The following is a 23,236-nucleotide window of genomic DNA, read 5'->3' on the forward strand; positions in this document are numbered from 1 at the left end:
TCACTGAATGGTCCTTTTGCAATTTCCAACCACAAGTGATTGACAATTAATAAAAGAAAAAAAAAAAGATTAACCCCTTTATTGCCATTCCATCCACAGTATCATCTCTAACAACAAATGATAAATTTATATCAATTAATATCAATTAATAAAAAGGGCTGTGCATACACACACAGTATTAAAAAATATTTGTTCTTGTTAGCTACGTTTCTGGAGATTTACTTATCTATTAAATTCTTATTCTGAAGCTACCAATCCAAAATGAAAAATATAATAATAATAATAATAATAAAAATAGATAATTATACTAGACTGTTTGTAAATAATAATGCAACAATGTGCAAAACGGGGAGTGGCTGTTTGTACAGGAATAACCATCTGTAATAGGACTTAATAAACAAAAAATTAATACATTTATAAGGACACTAAAAACTATTTCTGCTTGCAGGGGCTTCATCTATATCATTGTTGCATATATTTTAATAATGCATTTTAATTACTAATTAAAAGGTGCGAGGCACGTAGATCATATAGCAAAATATATTTGCAAAAATATATTATGTCATTATAATTCTAGCTAAATATAAATATAAATACTGTTTCTGCAGCACGGATTTACACAAATTACACGTACCTAATATAGAAAGCTGCAGAGAGAGGATGTTGCAGAGAACACATGCTGTACCAATGGGCGTGACCAGGATGGGTGGATATGGGTATAAACCGTATATATAGTGATGCAGCAAGTCTGCAGTGTGCATTGTGTGCAGGGAAGAAGAAGGAAGGAGCAGTGGCCACAGCTGATCATCGCTAACATAACACACCCACCTCTTAGCATCAGCCATGACTTCCAGAGATCTTTACACTTCTTCTTACAGGAAATTATTTGGAGAGTCCCCCAGATCCACCAGTCACCTTTATAGTAGTAGCAGCAGCAGCAGGACCCATGCATACAGACCACCCAGGGATACATACACCAACATCTCTTCTTACAAGAAGGTTAGTAGATCTCCACCAAGCCATATCACTTCTGTCCAGAACAGTTTTGACCTCTCCCAATCTACAGCCCTTAGCAATGAGCTGAAGATAGTGAGGACCAATGAAAAGGAGCAGTTGCAAGGTCTTAATGACCGCTTCGTCACCTACATTGAGAAGGTTCATCATCTGGAACAGCAAAATAAGTTGCTGGAAACAGAGGTGACCTTGCTTCGGCAGAAGCAGTCAGAACCATCACGTCTCAGCCAAGTCTATGAGCAGGAGATCAGGGAGCTGAGGTCCAGATTGGAGGAACAGCTGCATGAGAAAGACCAGGCGCAGCTGGACTGTGAACATCTGGATGGTTGTGTCCAGCAACTGCAGGAGAAGCTGGAGCAGGAAGCTGGCAAGAGGGAAGAAGCAGAGGAGATTATGAAGAACTACAGGAAGGATGTAGACCAAGCAACTCTAAATCGTTTGCAGCTAGAGAAGAAAGTAGAATCCCTTTTGGATGAGGTGGCTTTCCTGAGAAAAGTCCATGAGGAAGAGGTGGCTGAGCTGCAGGCTGCGGTGGCTGAGGCGCAGGTGGGTCCCATAAGGGTATCAGGGCGGTGGCTCGGGCAGTAGGGGGGGAGGGGAGGGGTTACTGTCACATTTTCATGGCTTTAGGTTTACAAGAAGGGGCATATAACGTTGAGATTTCTTTACAAAAAAAGTTGTTGCTTACAAATTTTATGTTAAAACATCACAATAGTTTTGATAGTACTTTGGCATGTAAAACGACACTGCTAAATTCTTGCTGTAAATGTAATGTCACGTACATCCCTGTGACATTCTGAATGTGACATTTCATTGTCCCAGTGCTAATCATTTAATCAAACGTATCCCTCCCTTTACAAGCTTTAAAGTGTATTATATTGTTCTTTTTCTAGCACTTCATAGGTAATATTACATAATTGTGTCTTTTTTTCTGGTATCGCAAAGAACTAATGTTTAGCAGTGCTCTGGGGTATTAGGATGATTTATCATTATAGACCCTTTTGTCTTCCCTTGTGGGAGTTGGTTTCTGAGAATAAATGGTCTTTTTGCTTTCAGAAGCAGCCCCTCCCTTTATCACTTAACTAGAGGGTTCTGCAGTCTGCATGGATCGAAAGAGACTCTCCAAACATGTTCCAAGGGCATGGAGTATTAATAATAATCTAACAAATGCTACATTAGTAACTTCACTGTATTACAAATTTATATTATCTTGGGGTTGAATATTAGCTATAAATACCTGTCATACATTTTACTTTATAATAACATTGTTGTTGATTTTATATTTTAAATATCTGCTTTTAAATATGTAGGCATAGTGCTATTGAGTCTTTCCACACTGGCTACATTTTCCATAATAAAAAGTGAAGATGAAAAGTTACATTTACAAAAATAAAAAAATAATAAAATAGGCATACTGTGTAATATTAATGTTACAATGTTAATTGATTTAAGCAGCTATATGCACTATTTATAATTCGTCTAATACCCCTAAAGGAGCATACTGAGAATTATAGGGACCAGTCTAATTGCTGACGTTTTGATAATATAGCTAAAGTGGGAATTAGGAAAATCTTTGACACTTGGTCTGTGAGCTTTACTGCAGCAATTATGTGATGTGCCATAGTCAGCTATGCAGCACTCATGCAGTCAATATATTGATGAAACAGTAATTAAGCTCTCTTACACACACACACACACACACACAGACACAATCAATCTCTCTCACAGACACACACACAAACTCTCACTAACACATAACACACACACAATCTCTTTCTCACTCACATACAACACACACACACACAATCTATTACTCACATAAAGCACACACACTATCTCGCATTTACATACAACACACACACAATGTTTTACTCACATACAACACACACCCAATCTCTAATTTACATACAACACACACTCATACAATCAATCTCTCTCACACACACACTCACACACACAAACTCTCACTCACACACAACACACAGTCTCTCACTCACATACAACACATACACACACACAATCTTTCTCACAAACACACAGAATCTCTCACTCACATACAACACACACAATCTCTTTCTCACTCACATACAACACACACAATCTCTTTCTCACTCACATACAACACACACAATCTTTTGCACACACACATATACCCACACAGAATCTCTCCCTCACATACAACACACAAAAACACAATCTCTTTGTCACACTCACACACACTCACACAATTTCTTTCTCACACACACTCACACAATCTCTTTCTCACCTCACACACACTCACACAATCTCTTACTCACATACAAGACACACACACACAACTCTCTCTCTGTCTCACTCACTCAATCCCTACTCTAAAAAGCTAGCAATATAAATGTGAATAGCTACATATGAGAGAGAGTGTGTGTGTCATTTAGATTGTTAGCTATTGGGGTAGAAGCCTCAAGGCAATGGATAGATTTAGCCTTTCGAACTGGAGCTGTGCTACAGTTAAAGAGAAAAAGTGAAGAACCTACAACAATTGAGATCGATTGGTTATTATAAACTATGAGTAGAGCGGAGTCTAAGAAGATGAGATTAATTGTTCACTCCTACAGAATATAAAGACATACAAAAAGACATTAAATGAAATGTCCCTTTTAGAAACTAAACTCACAGATCTCTAATATCTGTCTATGTGGCTGATTCCAATCTCTGTAATGATATTATTCATCAGCTATATTCTAGGCTTTACCTTAGGTGCCCCATAATCTCACAGCTAGTGCCATGAATTTGTACAAGATAAAGGGCTTTTACATTTACATATTTGCCTTATGCATATGATATTACATGTTTGCCCTGCCTAATGCATATAAAGGAAGTGCAATAAAACATTAACATATTTTTTCATAAAAATATAAACATTTATATTTAAAGTAGTAATGGGTGGGTTTTTTTGTGTACAACTGATATTGAAGGATTAACTGCTCACAGGCTGATAAGGTCAAATCTCACAGAGCATTGGTGTTTATTCAGGACAGGAACATTTAAAGGGGCATGAAACCCAATCTTATTCTTTCATGATTTGGGATACAGCATGTGATTTTAAACAACTTTTTAATTTACTTCTATTGCTGAAAAAATACCTAGGTAGACTCAGGAGCTGCTTGTTGATTGTTGGCTGCAGATATATGCCTCATACAATGTTCCCAATAATGCATTGCTGCTGCTTTAACAAAGGATACAAATAGAATGAAGTTAATTAGATAATAAAAGTACATTGGAAACTTGTTTAAAATTGTATTCTCTATCTAAATCATGAAATACACATTTTGGGTTCCATGTCCCTTTAAATACAGTAAACAAAATCATTTAGTTTAAATAATGACCATTTTGTTCATATATGATGAGAAAATCACAATGAAAGTGAATGTAAATTTTGAATGAATGAGTGCCCGTTTTTTAAAAATACTATTAAAAACAGGGGCACTTTCATTCATTAAAGTTTACATTGAAGCGTTTTTTTTAAAAAAAAATACCTTTTACTTACAGAAAACCAGACCGGAAATCCTCCACCCGCAGCTTCAATGACAAAACCGTCTTCCTCCAATCATTGCAAGAACCCCAAGGCATCCAGCTAGTTAGGCCATGCAATGATTGGAGGAAGCCGGTTTCATCATCAATATGCTATGTATAGAAGGAGAAGCGGTCGGAGGATCACCAGTCTGGTTTTCCTAAAGAAAAAGGAAAGTATTTTTTTTAAAAAAAAACGCTTCAATGTAAAGTTTAATGAATGAAAGTGCCCCTGTTTTTAATAGTATTTTTTAAAAACCTGGCACTTACTCATTCAAATTTACATTCACTTTAAAGACAACCAGATAATCCAGTGTAGTGTCTCTGTATCGACACTTACCAGGTTACATTTTGTTTTTAATAATAGAACTATAGAACCGTAGTACAAATAAATAATTGTCACTATACAAATCTCAAACACAATATTTATGTGACTGCACATCAAATGAATCCATGTAATTGACTTTAGTTACCGTTCATAACAATAGTAATGTGGGACTATCTCTTTATTTGACACACCTATTCAGTAAATAAAAGCTTGTTTCACCAAGGTCTTCTGTGATAGAATAAACAAAATATCTATTTGTCACCACATAAAGTGCTCTGTTTCATTAGATACAAAATATGAGGATACTGTTGGTAAGCAAATGTAAAGCACGCATACAGGTGTATGCTCTAATGACTAGCAGTTCCTTATCTGGAATAGGGTTCAACATTTCTTATATGATCAATCCATTTGAAAGAGCTTAACAAATAGTTCTAGATTTAAAAAAATAGAGCTTTTTTTTTTAACTCTAGAATGTCCATTTTGGGCTCGTATATTTCTTTTTCGTGATCGCAAAAACTCCGCTAGCGTTAAGCTTTTTGCGCTAGTCAGGTTGTGTTCCTATTACAAGTTTAAAAAAACGAATTGTGCACTAGTGGTAACCCAAATCGCGCTTAAAGGGCCAGTAAACATACCAAATAATTAGGCTGACCATATTGCCGCTTTAAGAAGGAACACATATGAAAAATACATATGTCAGGGTTCTTATACAAAACATTTCTTTAAACAGCCCTGAAAACAGCCCTGACATATGTATTTTTTATATGTGTCCCTTTTTAAAGCGGCAATATGGTCAGCCTACAAATAATGTTACCTAATTGTGCACATAGTGCAGAATTATATAACATTAGCTTAGTGCTAGCTTTATAAAACAAAGGGCTGCATAGATATTTATTATTTGGTACGTTTACTGGCCCTTTAATGTAAAAAAATTGTGATTGTGTTTTTGCATTCCCCCAAGTTAATGGAGCAAAAAATTTGAAAAGAAACCTAACACCCACTCACTCGCACAAACAACATGACATATTCTGATTAGCGCAAAGCCGACATGAAAATATTAATATTTCATTTTCCAATGTTCTTTACATAATGGAAAATGTTCTAAATATTTATAAATAAATATTTCTACATATATCTATGGCTTTTAAAACAAATATATATTTATACCTACACTATATATATATATATATATATATATATATATATATATATATATATATATATATATATATTAAACTCATTTTAATAAGTATTATAATTACAAGTACAATTTTTACTTTTGGTTCATATGCTGAAAAATAAACAGTCTTGTTCATATCCCTGTGGGCGTGTAACTGTCCACCAGTGCAGTAAACTCCTGTTAATTTCAAAATCAATATTAACAGCTTTAAAGGGATAGTAAACCCAATTATTTTTTTTCATGATTCAGATAGAGCATGTAATTTTAAGCAACTTTCTAATTTACTCCTATTATAAATTTTTCTTTGTTTTCTTGCTATCTTTATTTGAAAAAGGAGGAATGTAAGCTAAGGAGCCGAACCATTTTGGTTTTGGCTCCCTGGCTAGCGCTTGCTAATTGGTGGCTACATTTAGCCACCAATAAGCAAGTGCAACCCAGGTCTGAACCAAAAATGGGCCAGCTCTTAAGCATACATTCCTGCTTTTCAAATAAAGACACCAAGAGAAGGAATACAAATTGATATTAGGAGTAAATTAGAAAGTTGCTTAAAATTGCATGCCCTATCTGAATCATGAAAGTTTAATTTTGATTTTAGTGACCCTTTAAGGTGAACATTTATTTTTGCAAACATTACTGATCACAAATAAATAGCTTTGTTTCATATATGATCAAAATATATTGACTTTAATGTCCCTTTAAATCGGTTCCACACTACTACGTCCAACTAGCAAATATATTGTGGTTGCTTTACTTTATTTGTACAATTTAAAAATCACAAGTGTAAAAAGCAGTGCTAAAAAATACGACAATAATATTCAAAAGCAAATTGTGAGGTACTAATACAGGGAGTGCAGAATTATTAGGCAAGTTGTATTTTTGAGGATTAATTTTATTATTGAACAACAACCATGTTCTCAATGAACCCAAAAAACTCATTAATATCAAAGCTGAATATTTTTGGAAGTAGTTTTTAGTTTGTTTTTAGTTTTAGCTATTTTAGGGGGATATCTGTGTGTGCAGGTGACTATTACTGTGCATAATTATTAGGCAACTTAACAAAAAACAAATATATACCCATTTCAATTATTTATTTTTACCAGTGAAACCAATATAACATCTCAACATTCACAAATATACATTTCTGACATTCAAAAACAAAACAAAAACAAATCAGTGACCAATATAGCCACCTTTCTTTGCAAGGACACTCAAAAGCCTGCCATCCATGGATTCTGTCAGTGTTTTGATCTGTTCACCATCATCATTGCGTGCAGCAGCAACCACAGCCTCCCAGACACTGTTCAGAGAGGTGTACTGTTTTCCCTCCTTGTAAATCTCACATTTGATGATGGACCACAGGTTCTCAATGGGGTTCAGATCAGGTGAACAAGGAGGCCATGTCATTAGATTTTCTTCTTTTATACCCTTTCTTGCCAGCCACGCTGTGGAGTACTTGGACGCGTGTGATGGAGCATTGTCCTGCATGAAAATTATGTTTTTCTTGAAGGATGCAGACTTCTTCCTGTACCACTGCTTGAAGAAGGTGTCTTCCAGAAACTGGCAGTTGGACTGGGAATTGAGCTTGACTCCATCCTCAACCCGAAAAGGCCCCGCAAGCTCATCTTTGATTATACCAGCCCAAACCAGTACTCCACCTCCACCTTGCTGGCGTCTGAGTCGGACTGGAGCGCTCTGCCCTTTACAAATCCAGCCACGGGCCCATCCATCTGGCCCATCAAGACTCACTCTCATTTCATCAGTCCATAAAACCTTAGAAAAATCAGTCTTGAGATATTTCTTGGCCCAGTCTTGACGTTTCAGCTTGTGTGTCTTGTTCAGTGGTGGTCGTCTTTCAGCCTTTCTTACCTTGGCCATGTCTCTGAGTATTGCACACCTTGTGCTTTTGGGCACTCCAGTGATGTTGCAGCTCTGAAATATGGCCAAACTGGGTGCAAGTGGCATCTTGGCAGCTGCACGCTTGACTTTTCTCAGTTCATGGGCAGTTATTTTGTGCCTTGGTTTTTCCACACACTTCTTGCGACCCTGTTGACTATTTTGAATGAAACGCTTGATTGTTCGATGATCACGCTTCAGAAGCTTTGCAATTTTAAGAGTGCTGCATCCCTCTGCAAGATATCTCACTATTTTTTACTTTTCTGAGCCTGTCAAGTCCTTCTTTTGACCCATTTTGCCAAAGGAAAGGAAGTTGCCTAATAATTATGCACACCTGATATAGGGTGTTGATGTCATTTGACCACACCCCTTCTCATTACAGAGATGCACATCACCTAATATGCTTAATTGGTAGTAGGCTTTCGAGCCTATACAGCTTGGAGTAAGACAACATGCATAAAGAGGATGATGTGGTCAAAATACTCATTTGCCTAATAATTCTGCACTCCCTGTAGAATATTAAAAGCAACAGAGTGGTACAGTCACCACTTCAGATATTGTTCTTCTATATCAAATGTTGCTCCAATGTATCCAGTAATAATGTTACGAAATCCAGACAGTTAAAGGACCATTCAGTGAATTGCATAATTAATTGTATTTAGTTTTTTGTTTTTACATGCATTTAACATCTATTCTGAATTTCAAATAAGCAGTAGATTTTTTTTCTGACAAATTTATTTTTTGGCCCCACATGTATCATGTGACAGACATCAGCCAATCACAGACTAATATACGTATACCCTGTTAGCTTATGCACATGCTTAGTAGACTCTTGTTCCCCAGAAAGTGTGTATATCAAAAGACAGTGCAAAATTTGATAATAGAAGTAAATTGGAAAGTGTCTTAAAACTGCTGCACTTTCTGAATTATAAAAGTTTATTTTGATTTGAGTGTCCCTTTAAGGATCTTTATGGAGAGCTGCAGTTAGTGGGTTTCCTTTCCACATGCAAACAGAGCAGTCTATATGAAACAGAAGAATACAGAGCATATCTGATGTAAAGTAGTTTAATAAAAATAAAAAATGTGCATAAGATACTGCACTTACTAAATGATAATGTGCATAAATAAATGTGCAGGAGTGAGTCTCGCCTGCATACGCTGTACACTTCAGGCACCGTGAGCCATGATCTACAACACTGTTGTCAATCAGATGACATCACAGCACCAGGACCTCACTACGGATACCAGGAATGAAGGCAATAGCTACTTTATTTGTAATCTGTATTTAGCAGTTTAATATAAGTGACCTCATAGTGAAGCTGAATTATTATTATTTTTTTCTCTGTTTAGGGAGTTTCAGTATTTTCATAAACCAGGCAAATGTAGGTCGGGCATTGGTACTTTATAACACATAACAGGTTGTTTTTTAACCCTTGATGGTTCACACAGAGCATGTGATTTTTAAACAACTTTACAATTGACTTCTATTATCAAAATGACTTTGTTCTCTTGGTATCATTTCTTGAAAAGCATACCTAGATAGGCTCAGGAGCTGTAGAAATTTAATTTTGACTTTACAGTCCTTTTTAATAGAATGTTCAATGTTTAATTAGCTTTGCTCGTTCCATTAAAAAATGTAAATATACAATAATGAATTGTAACAATTTATTTAAAATTCTATCTATCTATCTATCTATCTATCTATCTATCTATCTATCTATCTATCTATCAGAGATATAGCTAGATATATAGTTGGATAGATGGAGTTTTTACATGGGATCTTGGAGAATCTGTGGAGATAATATTCTAATAAATGTCATTATTATACAGAGAAACATTTTGGCAAAAATACATAAGATTTGTAAAGATAGAGGGGTTGTGCTGATTTTTATTCTCTCAATCCCCTTTGACCAGCTGTTCACTTAATGTGTTTGTCCTACTCATAATGCTTTAAGTATCAGCCATTGGGATTTACAATCCACAGCTCCTCTATTAACTCCTTCAATCCTAATTTTGCTTAACATCAATGATAAAGTGTATCATCATTTCATAAACTAATTTTAGTGCAATTTCTAATTATTTTAGGGTTGTGCATAATAATTGCACTGGTTAGAAACATTGCCTACTCCTAACAAATCTGGTAATAATATGATATCTAACATTCAAAAACTACATAAAAAAAGAAAATAATTAAAATGATAACTGATAAATAGATTCTTCCAAAATATAGAAATGTGTAACCATGGCATGAGATTAAATTAATTGAATTATGTGACTATATAACATCTCCTAATGGATTTCACCACATCCCTGAAAGAAAAAAAGGTTTTATAACCTTATCTTACTAATATATTTAGCAAACTTTTTAAAGGGATGTTAAAGAGAACTAAAGCAATTATTAATTATGCTTAATTTTTAAATGTTCTTAGCCTCAGTTGTAAGTCTTAGCATTTGGCTGTATTATTTTCTTGTTGTAAAGCATATCAAAGCTTTTTTTTCTACAATATTAAAGTAAATGCTATTTTTTTTATAGTAATATATATATAGTAATATATTACATTTTATTAACCTCTTTGTAAAGAGTAACCAAGCAAGATACATTATTATTATTTAGCCAATACCTTATAACAGTAGTACGTGTGGTTCCTCAGTGGTAGAGACACAGAAACGCCCACTAAGCTTTTAGAAAATAAGCCTCTATAACATTCGTTTAACAAAAATGCATGTAAATGTTTAATATTTAATGTAACGAATGTTTAATGTTTAATGAATATTCAGTATTAGTTTAGTTTAAAACTAAACAAATACCAAATTGTGCAGCCAACAAATTTTCGGGGGAAATTAGTTTCCCTAAATATTTGTTACAAATATTAGTTTGAACCAAATTTTTCTGGGTTGCACAAGTCTAATAAATAATGAAAGGAGCTAGATCTGGGACATGTCCTGAACAAGGATTTTCTAGCTGTAAGGAAAACAGAAGGGTTAACAAATGATAAGGGAGCCTATCCAGTCATGTGAGAAGGAGAGCCCTCTCTTAAATTTGATAGAAATCATATAGTCAATATAGCAAATTAAATAATCACCCAATCAATGAGAATATATATATATATATATATATATATATATATATATATATATATATATATATATATATATATATATATATATATATATGAGAGACAGGGCCCCTCATTTGAAAAATTAAATTACTCTGTTTCAAGAGTGTATCCCTCCAACTGGTAGGTGATTAACATACCAATGACTGAAATCTCTCAGTATTTGTAAAAAAAAAATCAGAATTTTCTCTTTTTGTATTGGAAAGTAAAGATTAGTAACTACCACAAGATTCAATCTCCATTTTCCAACACGGCATCTGGAATGAGCAATAATGGCTGTCGATCACAGAAAACTGAAATAGGTTAATGTGGTTAATAGAGTCTCTGGGGCATATTTATCAATGTGCAAGCGGACATGATACGAAGTAGCGTATCAGGTCCGCCGCACATCGATAAATGCTGACAGCATACGCTGTCGGCATTTGTCATTGCACCAGCAGTTCTTGTGAAATGCTGGTGCAATGCCGCCTCCTGCAGATTTACGGCCAATCGGCCGCTAGCAGGGGGTGTCAATTAACCCAATCTTATTCGATCAGGTTGATTTCTATCCACCGCCTCAGAGCAGAGCAAGCCTGAATGCTCGCCAGAAACAAGGGGCATCAAGCTCCATTCGGAGCTTGATAAATATGCCCCTCTGTGTGTGTTTTCCAATAAGTGTTAAACAATCTGAATGCCATTTGTATATGGGCATGATGGGTATACTGGGCATTCTTACACAATTGTGTTTTTAAACTTTAATATATATATATATATATATACATTTTTTTCATTAATTAATGGAGAAAACCTAAGTGCCCAATGTGTTGAGATTTTCCTCTAAGAAACAAGAAGAACACTGTGGGAAATTATTTTCCATTTAAAGAAAGTAGTAGCAACTTATTTCATATTCTAAAAGAGGATTGCAACAACTCTCAAACTTTAAATCGTGAAACTGTTAAGTGATGAGGTTTAAATTATTACCAAAAGTTCAAACCTCACTGTACAGAACATGGTTTTCCTCTGCCATGTTTCTGTTAATGTAAGAAGGTACTAGTAGCTTCACAATATTCTACTTACTGTAAATCACAATTTTTAAAAATATGATTTTTTTTGGAGTTCTGTTTTCTGTAAAAACTTTTTTCAAGAATCTTAGTTGCTAATAGAGATGTGCAAATTTAACAAAATTAATTTCCGAATGAATGCTCTAAAAATATTGAAAGAAAATGAAAAAATATTGATGAAATTTGTCCGTATTCATTTGTTTTCCTTAAATGACATTGAAGAAATTAAATACCTGAATCTAAAGCACTGGAAAGCCGCGCTAAACCCGATCCTTCTTTTCAGCTCCCTGGGCCGTGCTAATTGAAGGCTTTGCGACAACATATCCCAGAGCCTGCGTTTAAGGGGAAGTTCCTTTAATTAAGGCCCTGGGATCTGCAGCAATAGGTCTCCTATTTGCATGACCCGCTTCAAACCTTACCGCAATCTCAGAGCTGTGGTTAACTGTTTTCTGAAGCTAAAAAGTTTCACAAAACACATCAAAATTATATTACCGACTACACTTACACTCATAATAACACCATCTAATAAAAATTATTTTTAAAAAAACTGCACGAAAAAGTTACAACGGCTCAAAGATATGAGATCTCGGGTGTAACAAAAAAAAAATCTGCCAAAGTACTTTAACATAGAGATACATACAGATACATGGCTAAATATGCATTTGTATGTATAAAGATATGTTTAAATATGTATTAACTGCAAATATTTCACATTCCAATGTTCTGCACATAGCAGAATATGTTCTATGTATTTTTAAATATACTCCTATATATATATATCTATACCTATATATAATTTTTATATATATATATATATATATATATATATATATTTGTTTAAAAAAAACACCAGATATATGTAGAAATATGAATAAATAGAACATATTCTGTTACGTTAAGTACATTGGAATATGAAATATTCATATTTTCATGTCGGGTTAGCGTAATTGCGAAAATGCTATAGTGTTTGCGTGAGAGAATGGGTGTTTTTTCCCACTTTTTATTCTCCATTGACTTCTATGGGGGAATGCGAAAATGCGATTGTAATTTTCAAATTTCGAATTTAGGCGTGATTTGGAGAAAAACCTGTTTTCTTTTAACTTGTAATACCACTGCAATCCACCTTGCACAAAAATGAAAATCCTAGTGGAGTTTTCGCTAAAGCGAAAATGCAAAATACCGCTCCACTTGTAATGTAGCCCAAAATGTGTTGGATATTTTAATGTTGGGTTATATTCTTCATACACTACAAGATAGTGAGAAAGTTTATAGAAAAAATAAAGCTTATCTTTTCATTTTTAATTGACCATTTTTACTCGAAAAAAGTGCTACATTGTGAAAATCTGAGATGTGTGAAATGGAATCTAACATCCATAAAAGAATGCTTAAATCCTGACTTGATAATAAAGTGCAGTCACACCCTTGAATAATGTTATTAAGCTTCAGGAACATTTTAACTAAAAAAATATCATGCATATGGAACAGTATCAATTAAATATGTTACAGTACTGATTGCATGAATATGATTAATGGGAGAATAAAGATGTTGTTTTTCTATATGCAGCAGAAATTAATCCTTATACTGAAAAGAAATTGTTATTTGAAATAAATGGTTTTAAAGCATTTAATGCAGTTGTCACCCCCTTTGAAAAGCATCTTGAGTGTTGTTTGTATTATCTCCTTTGATGTAGCCAAACAAGTATAAATGGGCTCCTGCACATTTCAAGCAATCACTTTGCAGCATGTAGGAAGATCTGGCTTTTGGAATGAAATGCACTCCAGCCTCTCTGGGGTAGTGGGAAAAAATACAACTTTTAGATTAAAGGGACATGAATCCCAACATTTTTCTTTCATGATTCAGATAGAGTATATAATTTTAAACAACTTTCCAATGAACTTAATTCTCTTCATAGTCTTTGTTGAAGGAGCAACAGTGCACTACTGTGAGCTAGATGAACACATCAGATGAGCCAGTGATAAGAGGCATGTATGTGCTGTCAACAATCAGTAAAGGGGGCATCCTATAATAATGCCAAGTATAAAGTCACTTAGCTCTTCAGTATGATTCATTGTACTGCCAGTGTTGTGGAGATTTCATGGCTATGTATAAGATTTTAAGCACCTGTTAGCAAAGGGTCTGGCTGAAACACAATAGGTCAATAAATAACAGAGGTGTCCACATACTTTTAGCAATACAATGTATATCTTAGGCCAACAAATAATAGTAATATGCAGTATATGTATGGAGCTTACAACTATATTGTTAAACCACTTATCTGTGTGAACAGTTTATATATATATATATATATATATATATATATATACATATATATATATATATATATATATATATATATTTATATATATATATATACATATATATATATATATATATATATATATATATATATATATATATATATATATATATATATATATATATATATATATATATATATAGTATATACTTTATGTATCTATCTATCTATCCACACATATTTCACAATAACTGCACATATTTTTAAAGTGACCTCAACAGTGCTGGGTGTTTGTTTCTTGTATAAAATATCCCTTCCAAATGTGTCTAATGTTTCGGACTTTCCACTTTTAGATTTCAGTAGAAATGGATGTGGTCAGTAAGCCAGATCTCACTGCTGCTCTGAAGGAGATCCGCATGCAGTATGAAGTGCTTTCCAGCAGAAACCAACAGTCGGCAGAGGAGTGGTACCAGACCAAGGTTGCCAATGTTTCCCAAGAGGTGGCCAGGAACAACGACAATATGCGCCAGGCTAAGGAGGAGATGACAGAGTATCGAAGGCAGCTCCAGGCACGTACCCTGGAGGTTGATGCCCTGCGAAGTGCTAATGAGTCTCTGGAAAGACAACTACAGGAGACTGAAGATAGGAACAACGAAGAGATATCTCAGTTGCAGGTAATCCACCTTTCATGATCTTATCAATGTACAATTTGTCTACTGTACATAAAGCTTTTTCTATTGTTGATTTCTATTACTTTCTACATTCAGATTTGGGAGAATGTTTAAACAGTACAGTTATTTTGCTTATAATAATAAGCTTAAACCTGTAAATCTTATTATTATTCCAAAACTGAAAACACCTATTTCAAATAGATCTTGGAAAACACAGACTCTGTTCAGTGACATTAAACCTCAATATTGACTCATAGGGGTAAATTTATCAAATGGTGGGTGAACATGATTCGCTATAGCAAATCATGTCCGCCTGACATCGCTAAATGCTGACAGCATACGCTGTTGGTATTTATCATTGCACAAGCATTTCTTGTGAAATGCCTGTGCAATGCTGCCCCCTGCACATTCGTGGCCAATCGGCCACTAGCAGGGGGTGTCAATCATCCTGATTGTATCGGATCGGGATGATTGCAGTCAGCCACCTAAAAGATGGCGGACAAGTTAAGGAACAGCTGTCTTACGATTGCTGCTTTTTAAAGGGACACTGAACCCAAAAAATTTATTTCGTGATTCAGATAGAGCATGTAATTTTAAGCAACTTTCTAATTTACTCCTATTATCAATTTTCTTCGTTCTCTTGCTATCTTTATATGAAAAAGAAGGCATCTAAGCTTTTTTCTTGGTTCAGACTCTGGACAGCAGTTTTTGATTGGTGGATGAATTTATCCACCAATCAGCTAGGACAACCTAGGTTGTTCACCAAAAATGGGCCGGCATCTAAACTTACATTCTTGCATTTTAAATAAAGATACCAAGAGAATAAAGAACATTTGATAATAGGAGTAAATTAGAAAGTTGCTTAAAATTTCATGCTCTATCTGAATCACGAAAGCAAAAATTTGGGTTCAGTGTCCCTTTAACTTAGTATTGGGGCAAATTGCAAACAATATCTTTAAGGAATTATATAAATGGTCTGGTGTAGCGTGTTAGCCAGTCCTTATTCTCAGTTTGTCACATTCTACCTGTGCTCAGAGATTAAAAGTAGGTTTTCACTCTCCTTTGGCAGGGTGCCTAATTACCTTGCATTGCTTTTCTTTGTGCAGAAAACAGAACCCACAGTTGATGCTTGTTACGGTACCAACAGTGTACCAAGGGTTAGTACCAGGGAACAATGTCCTGCATAGGGAATCAGCAATTCACAACCCAGCCAGTTTCAGGTTTAAAACAGAATGTCATTTATTAAAGGCTAGATGCCTAGTATTTATACAGGTTTTACCCCAGATGGGGGGGTTGAAAGACTCTTGTACATTTAGATAAAAAGGGGAAGACGCCCTTTTATGAAACAGTAGAATTACATTACTTAAATACTTTACTTAGGCAGATAACAACTTAAACACATTTGGCTTGTCTTATCACCTAGCGTCTGCTCTCTGAGGGTGATTAAACAATGGCCTGTTTATTACTTAAATGTAATTATAGCACACAATAGCTGAGGCCAGAAAACCTGTCTTTAGAAATTAGATTCTTAGCTAAACACAATTAACTCCTTCAGTCCTGACAGAAGGGTCTGTCACATATCTCCCCCCTTGTGGAACACTCCGGCAGACCCGGCTTGACCCTTTGGCGGGTCAACCTGGGGATGACCGGACTAGGAGGTAGTAGGCATGTCAGTTTGCCAGGACAATCCATCTGTATTCCCGTTATGAGAGAGAATTCCTGTCCATACAAAGAAGGGTTCAACTTCCTCAGTGCCCAGACTAGGGCTAAACAGTCCTTCAAAATCCCATCAGCTTCTTTACGAGTTTTCTGTACCTGCTCTTTATAGGTATCCACAATCCCTTCATACTGACATAGGGTGCCCTTGAGTTGCTGCACCTCACTATGAGCCAGCGTCAGCTTCTCCTCAAGTGTCGCTAAGTTTGTCTTTAATGTTTCATGTCCCACTCTCAAGCTGGTGTTTTCTGCAGTCTGTCGGTGCAGCTTGTCTAGCAGAGATTCACGTTCTAAACGTGCTTTTTCCTCTGCGCTTCTCTTCTCCTTCATCAGCGCATTGTAACGGGACTTCCACGTATCAATAGCGGATAGAGATTTACTGAGCTCAGCGTCCTGGGGCTTAGCAGCAGGGGGGTCAGTCTCTGCTGCACGGATCTGAGCACGGGTAGTCACAGGGTTAACATCAGCGGGACCCATGGGAGCATAGGCAGAAACAAGGGGAGCCAAGTCATTTCCAAGAAGAACATCAGCAGGTAAGTCCTTCTTGACCCCCACATTCACAGGTCTAGCGCCCACTCCCCAATCCAAATGTACCCTGGCAACAGGTAGGCTGAACACATCGCCCCCTGCTACCCTCACAGCCACAGTGTCTCCAGTGTACTGTTTCTCAGACACCAAGTTCTTTTGAAGCAAGGTCATGGTAGCACCAGTATCCCGTAGACCACTGACCTTCTTCCCATTCACTTTAACCAGTTGCCGGTTATTCCGGTGGGCAGCTTGCACAAGGTCTGCCTCATGTAGGATGCTCCAGCATTCTTGCGCCTCTACGTAGCGGGCCGCAGGCTGAGAGTTACGTGGGATTCCGCCGGCGGGTCTTCTCCAGGACTGTGCTTGGTTCGCTGCATTTAGGGGACACTCTGGTCTTTTGTGCCCTAGTTGCTTACATCCAAAGCACCAAATAGGCTGTGAGTAGCCCCGTGAATTGAACCGGGCTCTCTGAGGGTAGTTCGTGGCCGGAGGCCGTGTGGTATAGCGGTGCGCCGGGGGTTGGTAACTGGCAGCTGCTGGGGTGACTGGGGGTCTGTACTCCACTCTAGCAGGGGGCTTAGTGGTAGCAGTGTCCAGTTTGCGGGCATCCATATACTCATCTGCCAGGCGAGCAGCTTCATGCAGGGTGGAGGGTTTACGGTCCCGAACCCACTCTCTAACTCCTGCTGATAACTTGTCAAAGCAATGTTCCAACAGGAATAGCTGCAGCACCTCTTCCCCAGATACGGCTTGGCACCCCGCTATCCAGTGAGTTGCTGTGCGGTGCACCTTACATGCCCACTCAACGTAGGAATCACCAGCTAATTTAACAGTGTCTCTGAACCGCCTCCGGTATGCCTCCGGTGTAACCGCATACCTGGAGAGCAGAGCCTCTTTCACAGTATTATAATCCCCAACCTCCTCATCTGGAATGGCCCGAAAAGCCTCACTGGCCCGGCCGGATAATTTTCCGGATAATATCGTGACCCAGTCCTCTGCGGGTACCTTGTGTAGTGCACATTGCCTCTCAAAATCCGCAAGGAACCCATCAATCTCTCCTTATGTTTCCAGGAAGTTTTTAAAAGCTGCAAAATTTACTTTTCTCTTTTCCACTGGGTTTGCTGCAGCGCCGCTTTGGCGAAGTAGGTTGGCCTCCACAGCTGCTATGACCCGGTCGATAATTTCCGCAGATGGGTTGGGGCCATAATGTGCCAGTCTTATTTTAACCGCCCGATCAAAGCTTGCTTCTGCGGGGGTTCTGTCTGCTATGCTGGGCCCATTGGTTCCTTCTGTTCCTGGTACTCTTTCCATCTTAGTCAGTATTGTAATAATCCCCCTCTTCCTGAGGTTACTGGCTTGTGTAGTTGCTCTTCTGGGCGATAAGGTTCATTCCGTCGCTTGCCACCAATGTTACGGTACCAACAGTGTACCAAGGGTTAGTACCAGGGAACAATGTCCTGCATAGGGAATCAGCAATTCACAACCCAGCCAGTTTCAGGTTTAAAACAGAATGTCATTTATTAAAGGCTAGATGCCTAGTATTTATACAGGTTTTACCCCAGATGGGGGGGTTGAAAGACTCTTGTACATTTAGATAAAAAGGGGAAGACGCCCTTTTATGAAACAGTAGAATTACATTACTTAAATACTTTACTTAGGCAGATAACAACTTAAACACATTTGGCTTGTCTTATCACCTAGCGTCTGCTCTCTGAGGGTGATTAAACAATGGCCTGTTTATTACTTAAATGTAATTATAGCACACAATAGCTGAGGCCAGAAAACCTGTCTTTAGAAATTAGATTCTTAGCTAAACACAATTAACTCCTTCAGTCCTGACAGAAGGGTCTGTCACAATGCTGTTTGTTAATAAGTGGGATTCTGATACTTCAACCAGATTTGCATACTCTTATTAACTTGTGCAGCTGTTTTTTCTTTTTTGTTCACTTTACTTGTTTCTAAATTTGCCATTTACCAATTTGTGCAGAAAATCACAAACAGACTGTGCTGTATCTCTCACATTGGTGACATGTAAACATCATAGCTAGTTGACTGCTGTGTAAAAACCTTGTAAAAGGAAAACAAATCAAGGAAAGTTAGGGTGATATGTTTATTCATAATAATCTGATCAAAAAATAGTTCCGTTTTTAAAAAAAAGCTTTCCTATGCCAGAGCCCTAGGGGGCTGGACCTACATAAATTCTTGTGCACAGGAAGCACTTTTCAATGGGTCATGTAATCAGCATAATATTGCTACAGTTTACAAGTAAAACTTATCAAACTAAAGTTGTTCCCATGTTCAATACACAATCTCTCCAGTCCCCAGAATACAGGTAGCCCTTTTCAGTCGACTTTCCAATATATATTAATGTTTCCTGTACAGAGAAAAACACTAAATATACAGCATGTATTACAAAATTAAGTTTGTGCACACATTCCAAATATTTACATTTCCAACATTGTATATTGGATATTTAAGATTAAGGCAATGAAACTATAGGCTCTTGGTTGCTTCATACATGTTTTCTTTGTTTAAAGGAAACAATCAACCAGCTTGATAATGCATTGAAGACCACAAAGGGTGAGATGGCTCGTCATCTGAGAGAGTACCAGGATCTGCTTAATGTCAAAATGGCTTTGGATATTGAAATTGCAGCATACAGGTAAATGAGTGTCTGCGTAAATTAGAGTGAAACAAGTAAACAATACAACTTTCTGCTGTAATTACACAGTGCTATAGAATAAAGCATATACATATGTAGAACATAGAATACTAGGTTTGGAAGCAATCAATAAGTTCTCAGAATCATAGAACCTGAACGACAGAGGGAAATTATCTGGGGCCATAATTACTGTTGTATCTGAATTGCAGATACAAAGTGCACCTTCCATTTAGCTTGAGGTGTTCTTTACAGTTAGTTTAGTTAACAGACCTTACATCAGGGTAAGGGAAAGAAGAGGGTTCCAAGAAAGAATAACCAAAGACAATCTTTTTTTTTCTTCTTCAAACAATTAGGAGGGATTATTGTTACTAGTGTAATCTCTTTGTTCTCACATTTCTTTTGTAGGAAACTCTTGGAAGGAGAGGAGACACGTCTGACTAGTGTGGGGGGAAGCAACATGTTTAACATTGGTTACCCATACTCCTCTGGCTCTTATTCCGGGGGTAGAAGTTTTACCTCAGGCTCCATCACCACTAGGAAGGAGGAAAAAAGAGAAGTGTCAGATGGTGGAAAAGGTGGTGGTTCTGACCAGCCCAAAGCATCAAAATCAGGGGAATCCCAGCCAGAAAAAACACCCACAAAAAATTAAACACATAGAACATCATTCCTTCCTTTAGTACAGTGTTTCTCAACTCCAATCCTCAGGAACCGTAACAGGCAGAATATTAATTATATCTTAACTAGAGCTCAGGTGAAATAATCAGCTGATTAGTAACCATGGTTACCAACCTGCTCTTACCCATCAGATGATTATTTCACCTGTGCTCTAGTTAAATTATAATGAACATGTGGCCTAAGTAAGGGTCCTGAGGACTGGGGTTGAGAAACACTACTTTAGTAGATATCTAAGATTAAAACATTTTTTGTCATCTCCTTTTCTACTTTAGTGAGCCATAATGTGAGGAGGTTTTAAGTCAGAAGACAAGCTTCCATTTCTGCAATTAATATGAAGTATCCCTATTCCTAATAAAACACCTATAGATTAAATTCATTTAATCATCACAAAAATATGATCATCTTGTCACTTTATTATTTCTCTTCTCAACCTGAAGTATTAACAACCAAATAAATGCTCGACCAGATGAATGCTTTGTGGGGCATTTCTTTGATAAGGTTACCATGGCTGAAAAGGAGCACATACTAGTTAGAAAGTTCACTTCACTTCAAGAACAACAACCAAATGTCAGTATTGTGGCAATATTGAAGTTTCAATGTAGGAGTAGTCAGAATGTAGTTGCAGCAATATAATTTGTGCGTGAATGTTGTAGGGGACATTTGTGCTGCTACAAACTCTTGTTAAACCCTTGGGGAAGCAACAGAGAGATGCAATTAATTTAATTTCTGTTATCCAAGGAATTGATAATGGTCCCAAAACGTTAGTCCCTAACCTTAGCCCTAATCCCCATGGTTTATCCTAGCCCTGACACCAAACCTTAATCCTAAATCCTATCACTATCCTCTAACACTATTCCAGCTCTAACCCTATTCCCTAGCACTAGTCCTAAATCCAGTCCTTAAACCTAGCAATAACCCCAATCCCTAGAATAACTCCAGTGTCTAATTCCAATCCCTAACCTTAACCTAATAATATGTTTGTTGGCCACACCATTCTTGCACCAGGGTGTCACAGTCAGTAAGTCCTCAGCGTACAGAAGATCTGCAGCCATGAGATATTGTGGCTAAATAAAAATAAAAAAATCAGTTCCAAAGCAGCCCTGCAATATGCATTTTACATAACTATCTTAATAATGGGTAGCTATGTCAACCTTTTTATTATAACATCCATTCAGAAGCTGAATTTTAACCACCTTATTCAATTTAAGGAAATTAAAATATAATTTGATACATCACAGAGATTTATATATTTTTTTTACATCTTTTATAAAACATTCATGTCTCATACACAATTATTGATGATGATGATGATAATGTACTCAAATGATGGAAAAATAATGAATTTAAGTTAACACCAGACAAAAATGTCTGCATCTTGACTATTATAATCAATTTTACAAGAAAGGAGTTTAATGTGTCCAGTGCCAGATTTTTACAAAGATTTATATGGAAGCTATAAAATTAAAATGATTGTTTTTTTCCTACAACATCATTGAATAAAGAAAATGTTTACTAGATATCTTGTAACAAAGGTCTTAGTTGTGAGGGATACCTGTATTATCATATGTCAGTGATGGCCAGCTTCCTTATACATGGGGGCTACAGGATCTTAGGAACCTTTTGGGCTGGATACAAATTAATGGATATTAAAAATAAAAATAATAATAAATTTACTAACAATGACCACATTTTTAGTTCTGCTTTTTACTAGAGTCACAAAAACTAGGGGGTCTGGGGACTGCTAGTTGGCCCTTCCTGATATATGTAATGGTTATTGGTTTGCAGGAAGAAGGGAGGATTACAGTGTTATGGTTGTGGAATGGCTGGGTGCACAGGAAAACCCAATAAAAAGAAACTATTGGCAACTACATCCTGTGAATTTATTATTTCTTACAATATAACACAATATAATGTATCTCTCTAACATATTTTTTTAAATTGTTGTAATTATTGATGTATTCATTTTTTTTTCCAACCTGTTTAGATCGTAGATGATCCAAGCATCATATAGTGCCTTAGGGAGCTGTTTGACAAATTTTAATTCCAGTGATTGAAACACACAGACATTTGCAGATGTACACACACAGAACTAGTGTGTGACAATTTGTCTAGGAAATGGTAAACTATGTGTTTCTTTATTTCTAAAGGAGAATGTAAATACCAATTTTCACATCTGTAACATCTTCGGTTTTTGAGATATAGGTATCCTCATAAATCACTCCCTGAAGTGGATTTTCGGAAAATGGCAAAACGTGTTTGTTTATTCTTAAAGGAGAATCTAAATACTCATTTTCACATCTTTAACATCATCAGTCTTTGAGATCTAGGTATCCTCATAAAAAAAAATTCACCCCCCCTTTTTTCACCCCCTTAGGGACGTAATTTCCAAAAAACTTAGTGGGTGCCTACATCATAAAAACATTGTACCTTCCAAATTTAACGTTCCTAGGTTAAACAGTTTGGCATTGGGCATTGATGAGTCAGTCAGGACTTCTTTTATATATATAGATGATCAAATTTGCTACATTCCCATGGTATTCTTTATTAAAACAATACCTAGGTAGATGTCTGGAGAACTAAATGGCAGGAAATAGTGCTACATCTTGTGC

The 23,236-nt window shown here is 36.5% G+C and overlaps 1 protein-coding gene across 1 annotated transcript; it reads left to right on the forward strand.

The window, feature by feature from the left end:
- The first annotated feature begins 775 nt into the window (after positions 1 to 775).
- Positions 776 to 22,495, forward strand: LOC128662203 (low molecular weight neuronal intermediate filament-like). The gene is made up of 4 exons (XM_053716020.1): positions 776 to 1,560; positions 14,729 to 15,049; positions 19,828 to 19,952; positions 20,358 to 22,495. The coding sequence occupies exons 1-4, from the start codon at positions 844 to 846 to the stop codon at positions 20,599 to 20,601; spliced, it is 1,407 nt and encodes a 468-aa protein (XP_053571995.1). The 5' UTR covers positions 776 to 843; the 3' UTR covers positions 20,602 to 22,495.
- Positions 22,496 to 23,236: the final 741 nt, after the last annotated feature.

The sequence above is a fragment of the Bombina bombina genome, chromosome 6, assembly GCF_027579735.1.
Source record: "Bombina bombina isolate aBomBom1 chromosome 6, aBomBom1.pri, whole genome shotgun sequence".
Classification (NCBI taxonomy): domain Eukaryota; kingdom Metazoa; phylum Chordata; class Amphibia; order Anura; family Bombinatoridae; genus Bombina; species Bombina bombina.

Excerpts from the sequence above, each read along its gene's own strand:
- LOC128662203 (XM_053716020.1), top strand. The coding sequence starts at position 844 with ATGACTTCCAGAGATCTTTACACTTCTTCTTACAGGAAATTATTTGGA. Across the intron at positions 1,561-14,728 it reads CTGCGGTGGCTGAGGCGCAG|ATTTCAGTAGAAATGGATGT; the intron begins GTGGGTCCCATA and ends TTCCACTTTTAG. Across the intron at positions 15,050-19,827 it reads AAGAGATATCTCAGTTGCAG|GAAACAATCAACCAGCTTGA; the intron begins GTAATCCACCTT and ends CTTTGTTTAAAG.